Raw genomic sequence first — 24560 nt, forward strand, 5'->3', positions numbered from 1 at the left:
CCTCAGCCTGAGTTCAGGTGCCTTTGCTCTTCTGCCCCCTCATCCCAGCATCTAATTGATGCAAGCCCTACTGATTTCGCCTCCACTGTTTCTCTGTGTCCATCCCCCTGAATCTCGCCATTGTCAGACTCCTCGGTGACCACTGTGATGACTGCAACAGTCCCCTCACTGGCCCCTACCTCCCCCCATGCCTTCCTCACCGGTATCACACTGGGGCCACCAGACAGTCATTCCCATAGAGGTGGCTTGAACCATGTCCCTCTGTATCGAGAGCCTCACAGTGCTGCTCTGCCCACAGACAACCATCTGCCCCTTGATCGTAGCATCCAAGGGCCCCACAGCCTACCTTGCCAGGTTCCTGTCTGGCTTCCCCCAACACATGCTCTTTTCCCTCGCCCCACCAGACCAGTCACCATTCCACGGATCTCCTGTCTATTTCCAGCTCTGCTCACACCCAGCCTCCTTCAGGGGGACCCTGCTGTAGTCCCCCAGGTGTGCTGGGGGCTCAGGGGACTCACAGAGTTGTCTCTCTCTCTCTCTCCCCCCAGAACCCTGTAAGCTTGTAGAGAGGAAGGAGTTCATGACTATTCCACCACCACCACCCCCCAACAACCTGCACTTAGGTTTTCAGGGAAAGGGGGGAAAAAATGTATGAAATTAAATGAACTTTGTTCGTGCCTCCCCGCATGCAAGACTCACATCTGGCTAGAATCTTGATGTTGAAAGACACAATGAAAATTATCTGAGCCAATCTCTAGTTCAATGCATAAATACCTTTGACAGAGATGTTCCCATTACCTACTACCGTTATCTATTACCAGGCAACAAACTCCCGGAAAGCATAAAGTCTTAAAACAACAACCATTATGCTTGCTTGTGGTTCTGTAGGTTAATAATTCGGCCAGAGCTTGGGGGCCCTTCTGCTCCACATGGTTACATCTGAGGTCAATCAGTTAATTAGGGTCATTCACCAGAAGAACCAAGATTTCACTCATGTGTCTGGTGCCTTGGTGTCCCCCACACAGCCCCCTTCTCTCTGCCTGGCTTGCCTGGGTTTCCTTACAGAGCAGTAGTCGAAGGCTGTAGGGTTTCTCAGGGGGCAGCTTCCAAAAGGGAGCATTGCAAGAGGGCCAGAAGCTGCCAATCTCCTAAAGCCTGTCCTCAAAAGCTACACTGAGTCATTCCGGTTGTAACCTACAGATCAAAGCTAGTCACAAGGCCAGAGCAGACTCAAGGGAAGGGAAATACATCTCAAAGAGAGAAGCAACAAAGAATTTGCCACCAGCTGTATTTAGTCCACCACAGAAACTTCTCAGGTCTTGTTTCAGCCCATGCTAAGACAGCGCCTGGGATGAAGAGTTCATGACACTACAAGGGCAGCCCATTTACAGAGAATATCCCAGCCCATAAACCTGGACCTGCCCACCCCAAGTCCATGAGCTGACGTTCCTAGCAGACACTGCCCTGAGGAGCCCCACCCGGACCTCACAGATGCTACTCATATGTCTGAGGTTCCTCAAAATACAGGCACACCAAATCAGGATCACTATGAGTACTCAAGTTTGAACATTCACAGGTAGCAAATTAATTTTTAAAACAAAACAAACATATCATTACCATAGCCCTCCTTATAAATAACACCCAAAGCCTGCATTTGGGTCCCTTGGTAAACCTCATAGCTTTTCTGAGCTCTCCATGAACCCTGACATGGAGTACCCCAGAATTTATCATCTCTCTCACTGAGGTTCTCAAGGAGATCATCAATCAGAAAAGCTCTGGGAATTCAACCCCTCTGTAATCTCCTTGTGCACTGAGCCCCAGAACACCAGCTCCACAAAGCCACCTTCCCAGCCTCTGGGACTCAGTTCATCTCTGGGGCAGAGGGAGGCCAGAGATTAGGAGAGGGGATGCTTGCTCTTAGAGGTACATAGAAAGTATTGCTTGCCTTCTCCAGCAGGCTTAAATAATCGGATGCAAAATCCAACCCTATAAACTAAACATCTCTCCACTATGGATTGAGTGGATTTTTATACTATTATGGAATTACCGTTCATTTCAGTAGGTGGGACAATGATTGTTGTGGCTCTACAGGGAAAGGTTCTCGGTCATGGGAGATGCACAATGAAGTACATACAGTTTGACTAGGAGTCAGCAAACTCCAGATCTACCCTCTGTCTATTGTTTACAATAAAGTCTTATGCGGGCTTCTGGGTGACTCGGTAAAGCATCTGCCTTTGGCTCAGGTCAAGATCCCGGGCTCCTGGGATCCAGCCTCTGCTTCTCCCTCTCCCCCTGCCCTTCTCCACCGCACTCATGTGCACTTTCAGTCTCTCTCTTTCTCTGTCTCTGTGTCAAATAAATTTTAAAATTTAAAAAAAAAAATAAATTCTTATTAAAAGACAGCCACACCCATTTGCTCACATATTGTCTGCAGCTGCTTTTTGTGCTATGATGGTCTGATTGAGTAGTTGTGACAGAGAAAGTGTGGCTGACAAAACCTAGAATATTAACTATCTGGATCTTTACAAAAAAGAGTTTGGTAAGCCCTGGGCTAGAGTCTACAGTATCTACAGCTTCCTTTCAAATTGCTTAACGAAACAATGTAGCAGTCACGACAGAAATATATCTGTGTGTATGTGTATGTATATATCCGTGTGTGTACAGATAGATGCAGATTTAGAGGAGGGGAGAAAAGAGTCAACACAAATGTGACAAGATGTTAATGACTGGTGAATTTCAGTGGAAATTCTACGAATACTTTTTTTCCAGTTTTGCTGCAAATTTGAAATTACTTTAAAAAAAAGGTTTGGAGAGTAACTATTGCTTCCCTTAAAAACTCAAGAGAATCCTGTGTGTGTGTGTGTGTGTGTGTGTGTGTGTGTGTGTATAAAATCCTCAAGGGAAAATTAAATAAGATCAGTAACAATATAAATATGTAACCAGCAATTACACTAGGTTTTAAGAACAATCTTATTCACAATCACAGTAACAAATATTAAACCTACAGTTTAACAAGAAAAGAGATGTGGGACATTTAAGTAAAACAATAAATTTTACCAAAGCCCAAAAGATGAAAGCACAACATTACATATAAGTTATCGTGAATGTTTGGGATTGGGTGGCCCATGCATTTACAGATGTTTAAAAAACAAACAAACAAAAACGATAGCAAAATCACTTTATCAAAGACAAAAAGAGGTTTTAAGTAACTGGGAGACCATACCATATCCTGAACAAGACTGAATGATTTAGTATTGGAAAAAATGTGCATCCTCCACAAATACATCTGTAAGGCTGATGTAATTCCAGTTAAAAATCATTGTGTGGTGTGGTGTGTGTGTGTGTGTGTGTGTGCGCGCACGCGTGTGTTTGTGGGAGGAAGATAGTGATGCAAGGATTCAAATTTATCTTGAGCAGAAAAAAAAAAAAATGGGTTGAATCAGCCAAGGACATCTTGAAAATGAAGAGCAATGATAGGTTCTTACCTTAGCAGTTGTTAAAACTCATTTTATTTACTTTTTTTAAAGATGTTATTTATTTATTTATTTATTTATTTATTTGACAGAGACACAGCGAGAGAGGGAACACAAGCAAGGGGAGGCGGAGAGGAAGAAGCAGGCTTCCCACAGAGCAGGGAGCCGGATGCAGGGCTCAGTCCCAGGACCCTGGGATCAGGACCTGAGCAGAAGGCAGACGCTTAACGACTGAGCCACCCAGGAGCCCCAAAACTCATTTTAAATGCTATAGTCATTAAATAAGCAAATCTGGCTCAGGAAAAGATCAAAGAAGAAAAATCCATGAAGAGATCCAAAGGTCTGTAAGAAGAATCGAGGCAGCAAGTGCTATGAGAGAGGAGAGGAGAGATTCTATAGTAAACGACGATGGCACAATCTGCCGACCATGTGGAAGGAAAAGAAGTGAGAAATAAAATCACGAACGATAAATAGAACAATGTCGATTAATAGGAGTACAAGCTTGTAGTAGCACAGGTCTTTCTTAGCATGAAACAAATCTTTTTTTAAACCTTGATGTAGTTGGCTAATAAAAATTTTAATCTTCTGTACACCTGAAAGCACTACAACCAAAATTAAGAAAAAAACAATCCTGAGAGGCCCCTGGGTGGCTCAGTCTGTTGAGGATCTGACTCGTGATTTCAGTTCAGGTCATGATCTCAGGGTTGTGAGACGGAGTCCCGCCCGGGGGCTCTGCCCTGGGTGTGGAGCCTGCTGAAGATTCTTTCTCTCTCTCTCTCTGCCCTTCCCCCTGCTTGTTCTCTCTCTTTCAAAGAAAAAAATCCTCTGAGAAAAATAATTTGCAACATAAATGATCTTGAGGGGCCACTGCCCTCATTGTCTAATCATTATAGGAAAAAGTATTATTAAAATGTTTAAATGTTTGGGGCGCCTGGGTGGCTCAGTGGGTTAAGCCTTAGCCTTCAGCTCAGGTCATGGTCTCAGGGTCCTGGGATCGAGCCTCACACCAGGCTCTCTGCCCAGCAGGGAGCCTGCTTGCCCCTCTCTCTCCGCCTGCCTGCCATGAATATACATTTCATAAAATAATATGATTGTTGGGATTTGACATGATTCTTATTTTCTTCTTTTCACTTATATGTATTTTCTCAGTTTTCTCCCCCTCTCAATTTATTATTCCTACAGAAAAAAAGTAAATTGTAAAATAGGAACCAGAAAAACAATTTTTTCTCAGTTAACCTACGTTTCTTACCAGAGGACAATGTAAATAAAGCTCTTTTACTAGGTCCTAACATTCCCAGAAGGAGTACAGATGCAAGGTTCCCAACAACTCCCTCTCCAAGGCCGGAAAATGTCCATTTTTCATCTCCTTGAATCCTCCAAAAAGGCTAAGAGAAGTTCAGCAAGCTTTCCAAGGTCACACAGGACTAACCAGGAGAATTAGAACTGGATCCCAGTTTGGTCTGACTACAAACTTAGCACTTTCTGGGTCCCTTTCCAAGCCCCTAGGGTTATGAGACAGAAGGTCTGAGTTCTGGTCCTGTTTCCAGCCCCTCCTACACGATGTCCTCTGTCTAACACTTAGTTTCCTCATCTATCCAATGAGAAGTGGATTGACTCAAATGGGGAGTTACGTTCCTCCCTGCTCAAACATGTAAGATTTCTGTTCCCATAAAGCACTCAGTACTGATCAAGAGATGGGCACCAGTAGCCTGGGAGCTGGCGTTGGTGGCCGCACGCAGATGCTCCACCTGCTCACTCACCTTGAACTCCTCACGGATGCGTTCCTCCAGAACTTTGGCAGCCTTCCGGTCCTCCATCTCCACTTTCCACTTCTCCGCCAGGATCCGGGCTTTCTCATTGGCCAGAGCATCCCGAAACTTCTTGGTGATTTCTGCCTCTTTCTGTCTCCTTGCAAGAGAACACCAGCAGGTAGGAGCTCAGGTAGGAAATTGAAGGACCACATAACCACAGGACTTCAAATGAAAACCAGGAGCAATATGTCTTGGTCTATCAGAATGCCAAAACTCAATGCTGGCAAAGTTGTGGGGAAATAGTCACTGTCCTGTTGGGTAGTGTAAATTACCCGAATTGTTCTGGAAGCCGAGGGGGAGGTACTCAAAATCCTTTTTCTCACTTAAGATCACAAAGGTGTAACTAGAAGAGGTTCATCGGAGGATGAACATAACAATTGAAGGACAACCTAAATGTCCATCCACAAGATCAAGTTGGGTTTTTCATGTAATAGGATACCATATAGTAATCTTAAATAACATTGTGAATCTATATTAATCAATTTATCAAGGTGTTGCCTAAATGCTCACCATAGTTATCTTAGGCGGTGGGTGTTTGAGTTGTTGTTACAATTTTACAATTAAAATACTGTCACTAAAAGTTGTGGGGTGAAATGTTGGAGTCAACTTCATATGGCTCTCCAACTTGGACCAAAAAAAAAGTTAAAAGTTGTTTATGAAAGAAGTCTGACTCCAAATCTCACCAGGGACTCAACTATCCACATTGGGTGCAAAATGCAGCTAAAAGGAAGAGGAACAAGCTGATGACAATGGTGAATCCAGTTCCTCTACTGTCCCATCTGTATTATCTCAGTGAACCCAAACTACGTCCAGATGGAAAGGGTGTTAGGCCCACAACACAGATGTGAAAACCGAGACCCCAGATCAGCTCACTACTCCCTGGGGGAGCCAGGATCTGAGCTTACAAGATCTACTTGATGAAGACTCTGATCCTTGGTTCCCTAATCTTAGCTGAGCTCAACAGGGTCAGCCTGCTGCCTGGGACCTGCTCCCTTCCACCCACAGCCTACGGTCCTTCAGCTTGGACCCAGCCTGGGCATCATGTGCAGACCCCACCCAACACCCATCTACACCTCTCACCAGAGCTCCTCCGCCTCCCTCTGGGCCTGCAACCGCGCCCTCTCTGCAATCAGCTCCTCAGAGATCTCTTCATAGGGCTTGTCCCCGGGACCTTCTCCCATGATCCAGACCCAGACGTCACCATCCGCCCCCAGGAGCCACTGGATGTGCTTGTCGCTTGCTGCCTCACAGCGGAAGGAGGAACAAGGAAGGAAGAAGAAACAGGTCTGAGTTATAATCAGTCCAGGAGGAGCTAGGTTGGCCAATGGTGCACAATGTTGTTTCTACACAATGTTGTCTCTACACAACATTGTCTCTACACAACATTGTCATCTACAAAAAGCCTCCCAGAGAGAGATCAGCCTGAGTGCAGGTCCACTTCCACCTCTCCTTCCCACTCTCTCCAGGGAGCAACACAGCTGCCAAGTCAACCCGCTGAAGCAGGTGCCCGAGGCTGGAACTGGGGTCGGCGGCTGAGCGCCTCGGAGATCTTCAGCACACAGAACAGCAGGAGAGAGTGTGTCCATCTGTCTGTCCACGCCTTCTCTCTCTCTCCCTCCCTCCTGTCCACTGGCTGGAAATAAGGAATTGGAGACAGTGTTGCAAGATACAGAGCCTAGGCCTCTGACCCACAGCAACCTGTAACATGAGCAAGAAATAAACTGGTGCCCTATTAAGCCACTGAGATTGCTTCGTTCACCTGTTGCAACAGATTCCATTGATCACCGTGACTAAAATGGAAATTGATCCCCAAAACCTGACGGTGCAGGAACAGAAATATCAACTATGTGTCATTGCCTTAGCAAGGAGGTGAAATTCCGCAGCAGACAGAAGGAATGCCTAGGGGTCCGTGTTAACACAAGAGCAAAACATCTGACAAAATCAGCAGTCGGGGTAACTGGAAAGGCAGACCCTCACACCTTCCAAACCTGCCACTCTGAGGCAAGAGATGGGCGAACAGGACATTAGTGGTGCATGTTGCTGGCCAGCAGCTGTGTTCAGCAAGGTGTTAAGAGAAAGAAGTGAGTTTCAGAAAGAACTGAGTGCTTTGCAAGTAAAAATGAAAGGGAATAGAGAGAACACAGCAATCTGGGACTTTGTAGGATTGGAAAAAACCACCTGCTTCTAGGGCCCAAAGTACAAGAGAGGGGATTTTCTTAAAGTTTGCATGACAGAGCCCAATAGAACTTCTAAGGTAAAGAAAATGACCAAGGGCATAGAACACTGCGGTGGCCAGAATGTGCTCCACGGTCATCCAACTGCAGGGGAGCTGAAGGGAGCAAGCTCTTCAGTTCCTACGTGCCTGTGTTTGCCGGCCACCATGCTTCCCAGAGGCGGCTCCCAGGCTTTGACTGACCATGGTGGGCCCATTCCTGGAGAACAGCAGACTTCGGATGGGCAATGTCAATGACCCTTGACAAACCTCCCTCCGGCTGCATGACTGTCTAATAACCCTCCCCTCCTACCACCCTCCCTCCTGCCTAGAACACCTCTGCCTTCCACACCTCTTTCACTCAATGTCAAGCTTGTGTTGCTACACAATGGCTCTCCCACACTCCTCCAGGACTCTGTCACTTCTCTCCCATGAGGACATTTGTATTTCCTGAATAAAGTTCTTGTGTGTGTAACCCCATCCCTGTCTCTGCTTGTCAGAGGAGTCAGGCTAACACAAGTGCCTTAAGAGTACAATCTCTTGTGATATTTTTCAAAAATCCTGGGATAGATAGATGCCCTTTGGTTCAAAGGAGAGATACAGGGGATTAGAGGCAGAGAATGGCAGTCAACTTGCAAAAAATGTCTAGAAAAGCTGTGGTTACAGGAACATGGAACCGAACAGATCAGAAGCCTCCTAAGTTTTTTGAGTCTGGGCTGAAAAAAGCCTTTGATTGTTAAGACGTCAACCACTCTTAGGTACCCAACCTCAATGAATAGACAGGAAGAAGGTTTCAAAGACAGTAGTGGTCCAAAGAGGGCGTGGTCCTCAACACTCACCTCAGATGAGGCCACAGGGAGCAAAGAACAGGGAGGCGGCTCCTCGAGGGCAAGTCCTGCCCTTATTGAAGTCTGTCCCTTCAGTGCCGGGGCAGAAAACTGGCACAGCCTGACCTGTGGGGACTGCAGGAATGCTATCAGCTAGTGACCAAGTAGGGCTCACATTCTCCCCTTTTCCATGGTGTACATTCTCACTCCGCTCTACCGCCGCACACTGTGTGCTAAAGGAGGAGGGTGTTTAGATGACATGACTTTTCAGCCACCCCCAGACATTAGAGAGATTAATGCAGAACCCATGCAGACGGTGGACTTCGGGCAGGATGCAGTGACTGCCTGGGACTTGAGAGTATCCCCTTAAGGTGGTGATGAGTGTATTTATATGGAAGAGGAGAACGCAATGTAGGCGGGACCAGAATGACAATCTGGGACCACCACCATACTGTCTGGCACGTTTCTCCTCCCTGAGTCCACCACGTGACTACTTTCCTCAGCTCCCCTTCAATCCCATGTGGCCATGTGAATGAATTTTAGACTGTGGATGTCAGAGGAGGTGATCTGTACCCTTTCAGGCTGCGACTGTTGCGGTTGGTGTGACTTTTCCAAATACCGTCTCTCATCCCCCCATGTCATCCAAGATGGCACTACTGCGAGGAAAAAAGCAGCCTGATCCATGAGTGTTTGAAAGCCAGTGACCCAGAAGAGCTACCCAATCCACATCAAGAAATAAACCTTCTTTATACTAATCCACTGAAATTTCAGGGATTATCCATTGCCTAAAGCAGCATTAACTCCCTGACTAATATAAGGAGGCTACTGTTACTCTTTTTCATGGTAAAAGCAACATTGTCATAGAGAACCACAGGCTGAGTTATGACTGATAAAACACTATTAACATTCTAAAACTTCCAGATTAATAGTGGGGGGGGGAATAAATGATAATAGGTTTATCAGTCTTGCAAAGATCTGTGAAGGGCAAGAGGAAACAAACACTATGTAGCATTAGAGCAGACAGTGTCACTGCCCAGCCACCGCCCCTCCAACCGCGCCATCCTCCCTTATCAGAAAATCCACATCTGCTCAGGGTGTGTAGGAATCTTGCAGCTTCAAGAGAGGCAAGTTTCTATGCCAGCCTCAAAGGGCAAGTAGAATTAGCGAGGGATCAGTCTAGGAGAACTGTATGTCCCCGGTTTCTGACAAAGCAGATATAAGCAGAATTCCTAGTAAAGGGCTTTCCCCTCTGAACCAAAAGGGAAATCTCCTTAGGAAAAATCCCTTCACTCCTCCTCTTTTATTTCCTCCTTCCTCCTCCCCGGACTGAAGACATGAAGCCAGGAATTGCCGGAAGACTTTTGCCACCATGAGGAAGAAAGCCATAGCTAAAGGCCAGGAAGTGCAAAGAGAGAAGGAGGCAGGGCCTTGATGATTTTTCTGAGCAGCTACGCTCCTACTAGCCATGCAGGGACCTCCAGAGGCCTCACCATCTGAGACAAATAACAAACTTTGAAGAATGCAGTTGTACCATTATCAAATGAAATGTGATAATATAAACATGAAATGTTGATTTAATTAAGCAACTATTTGCCAGATATTCCAGTATGTCAGGTCAAGCACATCCCAAATGGATATAGATAACACAAAATAACACCAAAGCTCTAAACCCTAAGTACATTCACTAACACAAAAACATGAACAGAATTAATTCTTCCGTTAAAATTCTGAGACTGTCAGATAGGATTAAAAAATAAAATCTAGGGGCACCTGGATGACATAGTTGTTTAAGCATCTGACCCGTGGTTGTAATCTCAGGCTCATGAGATCGAGCTCTGCATTGGGCTCTATGCTCAGCAGGGAGTTTGCTTAGGATTCTCTCTCCCTCTCCCTCTACTCCCCTTCTCAAATGAATAAATAGATCTTTAAAATAAATAAATAAAATAAAATCTAACAGTTTTATTTAAATAAAACATACACTTTTGGGGGAATCTGGGTGGTTCAGTGGTTGAGCATCTGACTCTTAATTTCAGTTCGGGTCATGATCTCAGGATCCTGGGATCGAGTCCCACATCAGACTCCAGGCTCAGCAGGAAGTCTGCTTCTCTCTCTGCCTCTCCGCCTGCCCCCTTCATGCTCTCGAACGTACATTTTCGCTCTCTCTTTAAAATAAATAAGTAAGGGGCGCCTGGGTGGCTCAGTTGGTTATAAAGCCTCTGCCTTCGGTTCAGGTCATGATCCCAGGCTTCTGGGATCGAGCCCCACATCAGGCTCTCTGCTCAGCAGGGAGCCTGCTTCCTCCTCTCTCTGCCTACCTCTCTGCCTACTTGTGATCTCTCTGTCTGCCAAATAAATAAATAAAATATTTAAAAATAAATAAATAAAAATTTTAAAAAAATAAAATAAATGAGTAAATATTTTTTAAAACACTCTTTTTTACAAGAAAACGTTAAAAGTAAAGAGCTAGGCAACAGTAGACCATGCAAAGTTGAGCAAAAAGAAAGCAGGAGTGGCAATATTGGGCAAAGCAAATGCAAGGACAAATGTGTTAAAAAAAAGACAAAGAAGAATATTGTGTGACAACAAAAATACATTCCACAAAGAAAATATAAGTCATAAAACTGGATACAACATAGCAGAAAATTGCATCAAACAGAAACTCCTAGCAATTCAAAGAGAATTTGAAAATGTATATATGGTGGGGAATTTTACTGTGTTTATTCAGAGGTTGGTGGATCACACAGATTTTAAAAATTAATAATATTGAAGATTTGAATAATATTGTGAAAAAATTTTTATTTAACAATTACAGAACCTTATTCCTTAAGCTTTGAGACTATACTTGTTTTTCCTCTTGAGCTTGCAATCATGATAAAAAAATTATAGGCCATAATCTCTAATAATAACAGGAAAAATTGGAAATTTATAGAAAAATAACCATTTTTAAAAGCCATTAATAAATTAGTAATTAAGAAAATATCTTCTAGTGGGCTCTTGGGTGGCTCAGTCGATTAAATATCTTTAGCTCAAGTCACAATCCCAGGGTTCTGGGATGGAGCCCCCCATAGGGCTCCCTGCTCAGTGAAGAGCCTGCTTCCCCCTCTCTACCTGGCTCATGCTCTCTCTCACTATCTCTTTATCTCTTCCTTCTCTCTCAAATAAATAAATAAAATCTTAAAAAAAAAAAAAAAAAAAAAAAAAAAGGACCACCTCTTGGTTTCGGCTCAGGTCAGGATCTCAGGGTGATGGGACCAGGCCCTGCATCAGGCTCTGTGCTAAACCTAGAGCCTGCTAAAGATTCTCTTAAGAGTCTCTCTTCCCTCCCTCACCCTGATAATACTTTCTCACTCTCTCTCTCTTGGACATAAAAAAGAAAAGAAAGTATCTCCTAGATAACCTATGAGCCTTAGAAAAAATCAAAATTGCAATTACATATTACATAAAGGGGAAATGTAGCCAAAAAATATAAGCACACATAATAGTGAGCTCACAAGAAAAATTACAGGCATAAAAGCTTTTCTTTTGGATGTCCCAGTAAAGATGTACATCTCTTCTCCGAACACATAACAATAATAGATACAAAATGGCAAGACAAAATGCATAGGAATACAAGAAATTGTATTGGGAATCTATACGAAACAGGAAAGTGAAGAAGAGAGCAGCGCTGAAGCCTTAGACTCCACCTGGTCCTGAAGCAAACAAGGGGTCACTAGGAATCTGACTCCTAGAGGGTGAGCAGGAACGAAGGCTCTATGGGCAAGGCAGGAGCCTGAACAGGATCATTACTGAGGGAGGGGCTGGTGATGTGCTTGGTGAGCTCAAAGGACAGCATAGGCCACTGTGGCTGCAAAGGGGGCAGGAAGGAGAGTGGGAAGGAAGGTGGAGAAGCCGCAGCCCCAACCATAGTGGGAGGAGGCGCAACGTGATTAAGGTTTAGGACATATGCTGAAGGAAAAAGCAAAATTTCCTAAAATCTGGATGTGAATTGTGAAAGAAAGACAACGAGAAAAGTCCAACATTCCAAGCTGAAACAACAGAATGAATGGGTTTGGCACCATGGAAGAAACAACTTGGAGAAATCAGTGATTCTGTTTGGGTCAAATGAAGTTTGAGATGCTTATTAGATATCTGAGAGGAAGTTGAATGAAACAGAGTTGAGAGGAGAGGCTAGAATTAAGGTGTACATTTTTGGAATCATCAGTGTTTAGACATTTAAAGCCACAAAACAAGATGAGAACGAAGAGAACGTAAGACAGATAGAAGAGAGAAGAGGTGCAAAGTTGGAGGTCCAGGTCACTTCAACACTTAGGAGGAAGACCGCCGAAAAAGCCAAGGACAAAGAAGATTATGAGCAGGAGAATAACCCCAAAAAAGCTATATCCCTGAAGCCCAAGGGAGAAAGAATTTCAGGAATTAAGGAAACATGGACTGAGTCAAAGGGTCAACAGATTGAAGACAGAGGACCAGCCACTGAATTTGGCACCATGATGGGATGCTTATCTTAACAAGAGTGGTTTCATGAGTTGGTGAAAAGGAATGCTTGGAAACTTGGAAATTTTTAGAGGGAAGTATAAAAGCACATCATTATAACTTTGGGGAAGGGAAGAATTTCTTCTATGAGATGTAAAAAGAATGAACTATGAGAAACAGTGTCGATAAATTTGAACACAGATTAAAACTTAAAGTTTCTACACAAAAAGGCACACCATAAAGACAATTAAAAATCAGGCCACCAGCAGAGAGAAGATATTTGAGTACACATAACTGTCAAATGATTGCAGGAATTAATTAAAGCAATAATAACAGCTCACATCTACAGAGGGCTTATCTGCTAATCACGGTTCAACATATTTTACATCTATTAACTTATTAATGTCTACAACAAGCTTTCCCTACTGGGCTCCTGTGAGACCCGATAAGCTCTATAAAATGTAATTTGAATGACGATTTTTCTCAGTTCTCCCAAAGATGGTACATAGATAGTACTGGCCTCGATGCATTATAGAAAAGTTAACCCGTTACATACAATGGGTCTTTAGGGAAGCTGTTCTCAGGTAATTTGCTCTCAGGACCCTTTTACATTCTTTAAAAATATCAAGTAACTCAAATGATTTTATTTATTTGAGCCATGTCTACTAATATCTACTATATTCAAAACTAAAACCAGAAAAAAATTAATGCTTATTTAAAATAACGGCAAATTCATTATTTATTACCATATATGACATTTTTATGAAAAATAGCTATATATTCTAGAACAAAAATATTTAATCAGAAGAGTGGCCTTGTTCCATATATTTGCAAATCTATCTGATGTTCAGCTTAAGAGAAAGTAGCTGGATTCTCATGTGGCTTCTACATTCACTCTGTTGCAATATGTAATTTTAGTTGAAGTATATAAAATTTTTTTTACTTCTCACAGATATATAGTTAGAAAAGAGAAGAAAAGAAAAACATGGATAATTTTTCAGATATTTATTGATAATCTTCTTTGATACTACAGTGAAACCCAAACAAATGGTAGTTCTTAAAAGCTAGTTGTGATATAACCTGAAAAAAATGTCACTGAATTTATTGTAGTTTGTTATATTAGAACTCATTGGTCATGTTAATTTCTTAGTTTTGATCAGTGGACCAAGGTAACACAAGATGTTACCATTCAGGGAAACAGGGTGAAGGCAATGTGGGAATTCTCTGAGCCACTTCGCAACTCTTCCCCAAGTCTAAAGTTGTTTCAAAATAAAAAATTTTAAATTTTAAAACGCAAAATAAAATAAAAATTCATTAGTTTATTCTGTGCTTCAAATGAATTATGCACTAATGCCTGATCTTCCAAAGTTATCCATTGGTCCTTTGGAAAATGTTGGTTCACAGAGTCAAGCAAATATTCCAAATGTGCACATATTTTATTTTTATAATATCAGAAAACCATGTTTGTTAATATCACAATGAATCTCATAAGAAAAGCCTCTACGTGTTGGGAATTTAATAAACTGTTGGTGACAGAAGTCTTCCCAAAATTCTAATTTTTTCTTAAAAGCTAGGATTTTATCATTGGCATAAATTCCATCGGTTGTTTTTCTTGAAGTGACAAATTCACTTTATTCACTTCCAAATACCCAAGTCTTACAAAAGACCTAGCTTGTCTGTCAGTCTTCCTTCAAGTAAAAATGGCATTCTAGGAATAAAGAGGCTAGCGCAGCACGTGACTTAAGAAATCCCACAGTGGGGGCGCCTGGGTAGCTCAGAGAGTTAAGCCTCTGCCTTCGGATCAGGTCATGATCCCAGGGTCCTGGGATCGAGCCCTGTATCGGGCTCTCTGCTCAGCAGGGAGCCTGCTTCCTCCTCTCTCTCTGCCTGCCTCTCTGCCTACTTGTGATCTCTCTCTGACAAATAAATAAATAAAATCTTTAAAAAAAAGAAAAGGAAATCCCACAGAGCTTTTCCTGCAGATGCCCATCCTCCTCAAATATGCAGCAGAAATGCTCTATACATACTTCCCATTTTGTCATACAATCAAATGAACAGGCTTACTGTTTCATCCAGGAGTGATGTGTGACTGAAAAAATACAATGACTACTGCTCCTAAGGTACTAGCAGATTCACCTGCTCTTGGTTTCGCATCATTAGTACGAGTGTAAACATGGTGAGTAGATCAGAGAACACCTCAGTATTATTGTGAGAACAGTTTTAACCTTGTTGATGTGGAGAGTCTCAGGCCTCCAGGAATCCAGAGACCACCCTTCAAGAATCACTGCTCGAATATTGGGGCTTAATTTTTTTACAGAATCTTGACTGGGGGAAAAAAAAAAAAAAGCCAACAACTATTGATCTGGAATAGGGACTCCTGGGTGGCTCCGCCAGTTAGGTGTGTCTGACTTGGTTTCCGCTCTGGGCTCAGCAGGGAGTCTGCTTGAGATTCTTTCTCACCCTCTGTCCCACCCCCTACTTGTGCTCCCTCACGCTCTCACTCTCTCAGATATATAAATAAAATATTTTAAAATAATAATATTTATCTGGAATATACAAGGAATTCTTATAAACTAATAAGAAAATAATAACCCCAGAAGAAAAGGCAACATATAGTGTCCCAAATGCCCTCCATTACCTACCGGTTAGCCCTCTACCCTCCTTCTGTTGCTTCCTTGTTTTAGTACACAGAGTTTAATCAAAACAGCAATATCCTTGGTTGAAGTTCTCATCTTCTGTCTCCCTTCCAGGAAAGGGTGGCCATGTAACAAAGTTCTGGCCAATTATTATAGGTAGGAGGTAGTGAGGGGACTGTGAGAAAGGTTTGCTGTCTAGATACAGTTAACACCTAGTCTTTCCTCCCTCTGTTCTTCACATGATGCTAAAAAAAAAAAAAAAAAAAAAAACACAAGAACTACCTGAAGACCCAATATACTAAGCTACCATTTAAGATCATGAAAGAAGAACCAGCAACATTAATGACATCACAGAGCCAATAACCCAGTTCCGGTCTGCCTATTTCTAGATTTTTTTTTTTTTTTTTTTTTTTTGCTTAGGTGGAAAACAAACCCCACCTAGGAAAATCCCTGCAGATTGGATTTTCTGTTCTTTGAGCTTAACACGTTGCTGTCCGGTTATTGATATGAACAGACATTTCACGGGAGAGGAAACATAAACAGTAAACTAACATATTAAAGAGACCTAACTTTATCACTAATTAGACAGAAGCATATAAAAACAAGAATGAACAATCATTTCACTCCTACAAGATTGGAAAGAATCTTGTAAAAAGTCTGATGAGGCAAGTGTTGGAAAGGATATGGAGCAACAATAATTGTTACAAATTGCTGATGATACAAGGTACTGATACAACCACTTGGAAGATCTTTGGTAACATTCAGTTAAGCAGAAAATGCTATTCATCATTACTAAGGAATAGTACTTCAGGTACATAACTTACAGAATCTCCTTCAAATGTGCTCAGAGAAAACCGAATGAGAAAATATTATTCAAATTTAACACTTCAAAATATGAAAAATTGGAAACAACATAAATACCCAATAAAGAAAAATGGACAAATAAATCATGATATGTTTTTTATCATGTAATACTCTATAGCAAGAAAAATAAATACATTTGAACAATATAAATATATGCCTTTTAAAAATGCAGAACCACAAAATTAAATTCAGGTTGCATATAGCAAAATGTCATTCATATAATGATTAAGCAACATAGTGAATACAAAATATATATCACAGAATGGCAAGGATATAAGAATGATGTGCACTGAATTTAATAAGGGTTGTATATTGGGAGAGAGATGGGGGAATAAAATTTTAGGAAGGCATTAATGTAGGTCTCCACTGTGTATGTAGTGTTTAAATAAAAATAAAGGGGGCACTAATGTCAACATTTAATCAAGATATTATCGGTCCAAATGCAAGAAACAAGTGTTGGAGAGACTAGGGAGAAATAGGAGCCCTCGTGCCTTGTTGGTGGGAACACATGCTGGTGCACCACTGTGGGAAACAGTATGGAGGTTCCTCAAGAAGTTGAAAAGAAGGGTCATCTGTACCCCCATTGTTTATAGAAGCAATGGCCACAATCGCCCAACTGTGGAAAGAACCAAGATACCCTTCAATGGACAAATGGATAAAGAAGATATGGTCCCTACATACAATGGAATATTACGCTTCCATCAAAAAGGATACCGAACTTTTGCATCAACATGGACAGGACTGGAAGAGATTATGATAGTGAAATAACTCAAGCAGAGAGAGTCAATTATCATATGGTTTCACTTACTTGTGGAGCATAAGGAATAACACAGAGTACTTTAGGACAAGGAAAGGAAAAGTGAACTGGGAGAAATCAGAGGGGGAGACAAACCATGACAGTCTGTGGACTCTGAGAAATAAACTGAAGGTTTTGGAGGGGAGACGGGTGAGGGATGGGGTGAGCCTAGTGGTGGGTACTAAGGAGGGCACGTATTGCATAGAGCCCTGGGTGTGGTGCATAAACAATGAATCTTGGAATACTTAAAAGATAAAATAAAATTTTGAAATATGTAAAAGAAAAATAAATTGTAAAAAGAAGAAGAAGAAGAAGAAGAAATAGAACTACTCTTGTGAATGTAAAATGGCTTTTCATCTGACTCCCCAAGCTCCATGCAACATCCTCTTAGAAGGCTTGTCTCTCCTGGGAGAAAAAGAAACAAATCCAAGATCTGCCACCAATACCATAATGCCCCATGTATGTTGGGACTTGGTGTCATTATTACTGGGAAATCCTCAATACCCCCACGATCAATCCCACCGCCCCTCAGTTCAGACACAGCCCAGTCAATATGCCAGTGAAGTCTCTGGACCCCAGTCTCACTGGTGTTCGTTATCAGCCCAGCATATTTATGTGGAACAACACGTAAGGCACAAAATAACTTAATCTGTAAAATGAAGGGGTACACACATACCAGGGGCACAGACCAACTTCCTAAATCCTTAGCATCTCACAGAGTCTGGCTGCGAGAACCCAACTGCGGTGGCCAGAAAATGAACATATGAGTGAAATGATAAGATAAAAGTAAATAACCCCGAGGGCACCTGGGTGGCTCAGTCGGTTAAGCGTCCAGCACTTGGTTTCGGCTCAGGTTGTGATCTCATGCTCAGTGTGGAGTCTGTTTGAGATTTTCTTTCCCTCTCCCTCTGCCCCTCTCCACAAAATAAATAAATATTTAAAAATAAATTAATTAAATGAAATAAATGCCCCGGAAGCCTAAAGTCATGTAATTTTGCAAGATCCTCAGAAAAATCGGTGTGAAAATGCCCCCCCCCAAAGAATTTAGACCCCAAAGTCAAATGCAAAATCTGGTTCCGAATTGGAAAACCCTAAGAAGCTATGCTAATTTTCACGTGAGAAAACCCTGGAAAGCAGTAATGCCAGCCGCTCGGAAAGATGCACTGAGGAACAGGCAACTGTCTGCAACCTGTTACTTATACACAGCTACCCTGAGCCAGCTGAGACCGGTGGTCAGGTTACAGGGAGCCAGGAGATACCAGCTGCTGGCCTTTCTCAGAAACTGCCCCCTGTTGACCTCCCACCTGGAACAGGAAGTAGGGAAGTGGAGAGGGAGGGAAGCAGGGGGGTGGCAGGCATGGTTACCCCCGCGGCAAGGGGAGAGAAATTAAACCTGAGCACAGCTCACCAGGCATCCCCCTTGCAACATGGATGAGAAGGGCTGCCTTGCATCCAGAGCTGAGCAAGACTCATCCGCTCAAAGTCCTTGAGCTTCGGCAGCAGCCAGGAGAGAACAAGGAACTACTCGGAAAGTCAAGTTTTCTGCTGGGCCACTGACCCTTGGCCCGCCTCTTACCTGCCCAATCCCAGAGGGCCCTGGCTCTTTGGGAACCTGCAAACTTCTTTGATATTTGCCTATCTTCCTGTTCTAATGTGCACTGGTGTGGTTTACCAGTGACATTGGACTTTTCACTTTCTGAAAGTAGTACACAGGACATGGGGAGCCATGGACCCTGGCGTCCTTGGCCAGGCGGTGCTGCCTCAATCAGCACCATACCGCTGGGCTTGGGAGAGGCGGAAAGGAAAAGGGGCCAAGGTGGTGGGCTGCAAAGGAACCAGAGGCCCCTGCAGCCAGCACTGTGCGCGCAACATTGGCTCAGAATGTGGCACAGTGGCTCCTACGTCCTCAGAACCACTTGGAAACCCCTCCCCCACTGCAGATGACATTACCCCCAGGAGCTCACTCACCAGTGCAGCCGTCCTACCCTGCTGTCTGCCCTGCAGAGGCAGAACATGGAGGCTAGCAAACCAGAAAGTAGGGCCCCATTAGTCAAGTCCACAAAGCTGGTGGAAGGCTCACCAGTCCTGTTTGTGACCGTGCGGCAGGTAGAACAGAAGCGTCTGGCCCCAGCCCCCATCTCCATGCCCCAAAGTATCAGCAAAACGCATACCATTCACACACACACGTGCACACACACAAGGTTGTCAGAGCACCCTAGCCTTTGTTCCATCACCTTGCCCTGGACAAGGCCCCACGCCCAGCCGCACGGTCACAAACAGGGTGGTCCCAGGCTACACATGCCATGCCTCCACCTATCCACAGACCACAGCAATTCCGCACAGATCAGTCCTGCATCCCCCATATCACATCTTGGTCCGATCCACAGGAAAGGTGCTTATCAGCATCCCAAGAACCAAGAGTAGCCTCTAGTGACATAACTGAGTTTCCTCCAACTTGTCCTAAAAAATAAACCACATAAGGAGGGTTGATTTGGCAGACACAGGCAAGGCTCCACTGGCCCAAGGCGGGGACTCTAGAATAAAGTGGAGGTTGGCCAGGCCATGAGGCAGCTGGTCCCACAGCCACCACGGACGGGTCCAGTGGCGGAGCTCCCAGGAAGAGGCTGAGCCAGTCCCTAGAGGATCTGCCACCAGCGTTGGGAGGGAAGAGGGAGGAAAGGAAGGAGAGAAATAGGACTGGGCTCTTAAGCACCCCACATGTGGCAGGAGCTCTTCCCACTTGCTGAAAAAGCTTTATGAATCCTCCCAGTGGAGAAAAGGTGGTTATTCCCATCACACAGGTGACTTTCAAAGGTCAAAATGGAACCAAGAAGAAAATCCAGGTGACCCGGTTCCATTCCACCATGCTAGAGGCATTTTGAAAATAACATCGACCCAACCCAAGAGTGAAGAATTGATCAGTGACTGTTATTTCTAATTCCTGAGCCCCTCAGAAAATGAGCTCATAGAGCATCCCTTCGGGTGTGAGAATCCAGAAGACTGAACACGGTCTGTCGGCCCCCAAATACAGCCTGCGAGCAGCAGGTGCCGATCAGCAAGTCACGGGAGCTAGGATAGCTCTCTGCGCTCAGGTGGACAGCCCAGTCACCACACACGCACACGTCTCATGACATTCTTCTTGCCTGACTTCTCGGTGCCCAGAAGCTGGCTCCACCCGCACTGCTCATCCGCCACCCTGACTGACCCCTCAGACCCACAGTCAGCCCCCATTCACCAGTTACCGTGCCACAAGGGACTTTTTACCTCCTGTTTACCCAGAGGTAAACTAATTAAACTAATCCGTGTCCTAAGTAAACTAATTAAACTAATTAGTGTCCCCCCACAAGAGTCTGGACACCGAGCCTCAACCCAGACTCCTCTTCTCTCTTCATCACATATATTCTCTGAAACAAAACTAAATATTCCCCTCCCCAGAATTGTTCCTTGAATATTTGCATATTGACAAGAAACATTTTCTTTTCTTTTTTTTTTTAAGATTTTATTTATTTATTTGACAGAGATCACAAGTAGGCAGAGAGGCAGGCAGAGAGAAGGGGGGGGGGAAGCAGGCCCCCTGCTGAGGAGAGAGCCCAATGTGGGGCTCCATCCCAGGACCCCGGAATCATGACCTGAACCAAAGGCAGAGGCTTTCACCCACTGAGCCACCCAGGAATATTTCCACCCGGAAATATTTTCTTAACAAAAGGAATGGGGCACTAATGGCAGGCCCTGTGAGAAACCAAGGGGGAGATTCCAGCAATAGTCTTTCCAGCCCCTCCCCCACTGCAATGTCCTAGACGCTCTGTCCCTGGTAACCAGGAGAGGGGCTGTGAACAACAGCTCCAACTCTCGTCCAGAAATCCGGGGCATCCTCTCCTCTTACCAGCCATGATCCTATGAAGTCATGGCCTCCGACATCACCCCAGCGCATCAACTGAAAAACTGTTGGAATTCAAGAAGGTTGAAGAAGTCAACATGGCAAGGTCAACCGTGTCCCACCACGTTATGTCAGCAAGAACATGGATGCAGCGGAAGACAGTGTCAAGTACAGGTTTCCCTTGACGTTTAAGTGTGACATGCTGAGGCCCACAGTGAGGGGTATGCAGCTAGGTTGGCCAAACTATTTGTGCAAAGGGACAAAGGGGGAATAAAACATTGATCACTTTCCCCTCAGAGGAAAAAGGAAACGTAGGGAATAATGACACTGGTACAATGTGGAGTTAATGTCCAAGTAATTACTGTAACTATGACTAACTAAGAAATCCCTACTATAAGCAGAAGATGTATATCTTGAAAGGTCAAATAAGGTAAATAAAATCAATCTAAAATTTCTTGATTATACCAAGAAAATCATGAAGAAAAATATTTTTAAATCCTTATATTTCTCATCCTCAGCATATAATGTTTTATTCCTGATAAAGATAGATTAAAAAGTGTTCCAGTATATTCTTAAAACTAAATTTTTAAAATATTTATGTATTTAAATAATCTCTGCACCCAAAGTGGGGCTCGAACTCACAGCCTTGAGATCTAGAGTCACAATTTCTTCTGACTGAGCCAGCCAGACACCCCCTAAAATAAATTTTAAAACAGCATATGCTCTTTAATATGGTACCAAGAAGCTAGAAAAAACAAAACAAACAAACAAAAATAGGTAGACGCAAATATACACTAAGAATTGGTGCCTGGGTGGCTCAGTCGGTTAAGTATCTGCCTTTGGCTCAGGTCATGATCCCAGAGTCCTGGGATTAAGCCCCACATCGGGCTCCTTGCTCAGAAGGAAGTCTGCTTCTCCCTATTCCTTTTCCCTTCTCCCCGCTCATGCGTTCTCTCTCCTTCTTTCAAATAAATAAATTTTTTTAAAAAATTTTTTAAATGTGTGGGGGATGCGCCTGTGTGGCTCAGTGGGTTAAGCCTCTGCCTTCAGCTCAGGTCATGATCCCAGGGTCCTGGAATGAGCCCCACATCGGGCTCTCTGCTCAGCAGGGAGCCTCCTTCCTCCTTTCTCTGCCTGCTTGTGATCTCTCTTTGCCAAATAAATAAATAAAATCTTTAAAAAAAAAAAAAAGATGCATGGGGAAAAAGTCTTATTGGTCAAGCTCACATCCAAGTCAAAATCCTAAAACAAGGAAGGAAACTGAAATGAGGTATAAGTCTGAGTGAAAAGGTGACAGAATCACCAGGACTTCATGTTGTTAGAGATGTAGTTCAGCTTCTATAACCCATCCCCCAACACAAGTGTACTGTGACTTTGATACTTTGGATGCAGATTTTCAAGGTCTAGAGGAGGAGTCAGGCTGCACAGCGCACAGCCGTTCACTCAACGCTTTACTATTCGCCCCTTCGGTCCAGCTCCTATGACACAGCAGGTGTGGGCAAATTGCACATCCACGCCCACCCCCCACCCCCCCACCCCCGCATCCAGACATCCAGATGCTGGCACAGAAGCCAGCGATGCAGCAATGGCCTCACAGCACCTTCAGGCTAATGGAAGAGACAGACCACAAACAGGCAAATAGATACATTTAAAAAAAAAAAAAGGCAGCAAATCCATGGAGAGAGAAAACAGACCAGCCCTGTTGTCAAGGGCCAAGGGGGTGTGTGTGGGGGGTGGGAGATGGGGCGTGAGTGCTTACTGGGTAAAGGGTTTCTTTCCCAAGCTGAAAATGTTCTGGAACTAGATGGTGGTGGTGGTTGCACAATATTTTTTTTTTTTTAGACTTTATTTATTTATTTATTTATTTATTTATTTATTTGAGAGAAAGAGAGCACACACAGGAGCCAGGGGAGGGGCAGAGGGAGAAGAGAATCTCAAGCAAACTCCAGCTGACTGCAAGCTGGAGGCGTGGCTGGGTCTCAGGACCCTGAGATCATGACCTGAGCAGACATCAAGAGTCAGACACCTTGGGACACCTGGGTGGCTCAGTCGTTAGGTGTCTCTGCCTTCGGCTCAGGTCATGATCCCAGGGTGCTGGGATCAAGCCACACATCTGGCTCCCTGCTCAGTGGAGAGCCTGCTTCTTCCTCTCTCACTCCCCCTGCTGGTGTTCCCTCTCTCGCTGTGTCTCTTTCTGTCAAATAAATAAAATCTTAGGGAAAAAAAAAACAAAAAGAATCAGACACTTTATGGACTGAGCCACCCAGGTGCCCCCTACACAACACTTTGAATGTGCTGTCACTGAAATGAACACTTTAATGTACCTAAAATGGTAAAATTCATGTTGTGTGTATCTCACCACAATTTTGTTAAAAAGACACTTGTCGTTCTGGAAGGTTCTGTAAAGAAAGTCCTCTAGGGTGTGGTAAGAGAGAGATGGAAATGGGACCCTTAGAGGGTGGGTGGTCAGGGGAGGACTCAGCCCCGTGAGGATTTGGGGAGAGTGCATTCCCCGCAGAGGGACACAAACCAGTGGAGTGTAGGCTGGAGAGGGGACACGGCCAGCTGGCCAACCGGAAGGGTCCTGTTTCCTCTGAATACAATGGAAGCCACTGAGGCAGCGAGATGACATGGCCACACTAGGAACATGTGCAGGCAAGTACAGGAGGAAGGAGGAGGACACGGAGGCTAGGAGGGACCCTGGCCCAGGAGGCAAGGTTGCTATGGTTACTGACTGACTCCCAGGAAAGAGAAAGAAGGCAGAGGTAGGGGATGGAGGTGGAGAGGGCCGGAGCCCACAGGACTTAGAACACTCCCCAGGCTGGAGTAAGGGGCAGGCCAGAGAGCCAACACAGGAAGACGCAGGCCCAGAACTGGCCGTGTGGGTGAGAGGAGGCACCCTGTGAGTGTGCAGCCTTGGTTCACTGGCGTGAGCCACGAAGGAGGGTGGGGAAAGATGTCTGGCTCCCAGGGAAAGTACCTGCAGATGGGTACAGAGGTGGTCATGGAGGAATCACTTTAACACTGACAGAAACTGTGCGTCATGGCAGAACAGATGGGTCCGAGTGGGGAAGCTCCCTGGGTCTGGCTACTATGGGAACTTGTCTCCTGAGCCCTTGTCCCAGACAACACCTAGGTCCACACTCAAGAAACAAGGATGACTGAGCAAGCACAGAAGGGCCAAAGGTTGTGAGGCTCTACAACTCCTGATGTGTGGCATGGGTTTTTGTGGAGAAAGGGCTCTTAACAGGGGAAGAGAGTGTGAAGGTCATGGTCATGTTGGAGGAGCTTGGCTTCGATCTAACAGGAACACAGTGTTAGAGCATGCCTTCCCAGGGCCTCAGCATAACAGCACTAATTCCTGTCAGACATGGGACAACACAGCAAGCATGAGGGTAGATAGGAAATCAAAGCTGAGGGTCTGTGTTCTCCACGGCAAGGTAGAACATCAGAAGATTCTCACCAAAGTATAAGGTGCCAACAAGGAAAGACGTGCCCCCATGGTCAGGGGAGTGATGTGTGCCCAGCCATGACTGTCATCTTTAACCCAGCCCATTTCTTCATGGACCCCAAGGGTGTGTTCAAGGATCCACA

At 44.3% G+C, this 24560-nt stretch overlaps 1 protein-coding gene across 1 annotated transcript in view; it reads right to left on the bottom strand.

Moving 5' to 3' along the window:
* Positions 1–24560, bottom strand: part of SH2D4B (SH2 domain containing 4B) — an 81777-nt gene that overhangs the window by 53598 nt on the left and 3619 nt on the right. Inside the window, exons 3-4 of the mRNA XM_059172497.1 lie at positions 6365–6596; positions 5234–5381 (exon numbers count right to left, since the gene is read on the bottom strand). Coding sequence (XP_059028480.1) covers positions 5234–5381; positions 6365–6596 — 380 coding nt within the window. The remainder of the gene's footprint in view (positions 1–5233; positions 5382–6364; positions 6597–24560) is intronic.

Source organism: Mustela lutreola, chromosome 4, assembly GCF_030435805.1.
Source record: "Mustela lutreola isolate mMusLut2 chromosome 4, mMusLut2.pri, whole genome shotgun sequence".
Lineage (NCBI taxonomy): Eukaryota > Metazoa > Chordata > Mammalia > Carnivora > Mustelidae > Mustela > Mustela lutreola.